The sequence below is a fragment of the Apis dorsata genome, unplaced genomic scaffold, assembly GCF_000469605.1.
Source record: "Apis dorsata unplaced genomic scaffold, Apis dorsata 1.3 scaffold_112, whole genome shotgun sequence".
Taxonomy (NCBI): Eukaryota; Metazoa; Arthropoda; class Insecta; order Hymenoptera; family Apidae; genus Apis; species Apis dorsata.
The window spans coordinates 125,581-126,745 of record NW_006263407.1 but is presented as its reverse complement, the minus strand read 5'-3'; the positions used below and the strand labels follow the sequence as shown (position 1 = coordinate 126,745).

Genomic DNA, 1,165 nt, shown 5'->3' with positions numbered 1-1,165 from the left:
TTTGCCTCGAGCTGATGCTCGCGGCGCCGTTGTGGGCACGCATCGTCGCCGCGCGGCGGATCGGCGCTGGCCTCGACGTCAGCAGAGTGGTCCTCGTGCTTCCTGCGGAGTACAGAGTTTTGGAAATTGTACGTTTTCAAATTTTAAGATTGGGATGATCGATTTCACCTAAAAATTTTCATGGGTACGATATGGTTTCTTTCTCTTTTTCTCTTTCTTCTAATATATTGTTATCTCGTATTCTGACGGTACGAGTTGGCTCAAGTTTCAAGAATGAATAACTTAGGTTTTTATCAATAAATTCATTCACCTTTTTGGGTCATCTGTGTCCGTCCGTCTAAAATTAGATTCTCTAGCGCATCTATCATATTCATTAGAGATTCGATAATTCATATATGTCAGCTTTTCAACAAAGAAGGCCTCCTTTCATAAGAGATCGATCAATCTCTTATTTACATTCACATTTTGTTCTCCAATGCTAGAAGAATTTCGATCCTTATCACACAAACACGAAAATAATCAACAAGATTCATCAAATAGATTCTATATTAAATAGGATTTCAAAATTAAACTGCTCCTATAATCGTAGAAAGAATAATACTTATAATTCAATATCCAAATCCTTCTCATTCCAAATTAATTAATTATTCGTCTCTCGAAATTTTGCACTACCAAAAGAAAAAAAAAAACAAAAAACAAACTTATATTTCCAATCCCAATAAGCCCGATCAACCGCGCCAACCCTCAAAGAAAAAACAGCGCACAGGAACTCGAACTCGGCCAACACCGAACTGGAAAACTATTTCACCAACCATCGCCTCCACACACATTTCCAATCAATCCTTCCACCTCCTCCCCTTACCCACCTCCCAGACTAGATCCCCTCCTGCACCCTCTCCACGTAACAACGGAATTCAGCTCGTAGCTTCTGCTGCCCTCCATCCTTCCGCTGTTGCTCCTTCCCAGGAAAGCCGCCTCGAGATTCTTGCCCGAGATCGGCCTCATTGTGTCGCTGGAAACGATCACGATCTCGGTGGACGGTTGGGGCGGGGGTCTCCTCGACGATTCGCCGAAGTATGGGCACGTGCACGGTGGCGGAAGGGCGATCTCCCCCTCCTGTTTGTCGCTCGACTTGCGACTCTGCGGCGTTTCCTCGTTCGAGGAG

General features: G+C 44.4%; 2 protein-coding genes across 2 annotated transcripts in view; one reads left to right on the top strand and one right to left on the bottom strand.

The window, feature by feature from the left end:
* LOC102679821 overlaps positions 1-1,165 on the bottom strand; it is a 96,311-nt gene that overhangs the window by 640 nt on the left and 94,506 nt on the right. The window contains exons 6-7 of the mRNA XM_031508911.1: positions 867-1,165; positions 1-102 (exon numbers count right to left, since the gene is read on the bottom strand). The exon at positions 867-1,165 is cut by the window's right edge and continues 5 nt beyond it. Coding sequence (XP_031364771.1) covers positions 1-102; positions 867-1,165 — 401 coding nt within the window. The remainder of the gene's footprint in view (positions 103-866) is intronic.
* LOC102679690 (26S proteasome non-ATPase regulatory subunit 1) overlaps positions 1-1,165 on the top strand; it is a 93,093-nt gene that overhangs the window by 68,928 nt on the left and 23,000 nt on the right. The window lies entirely within an intron of this gene.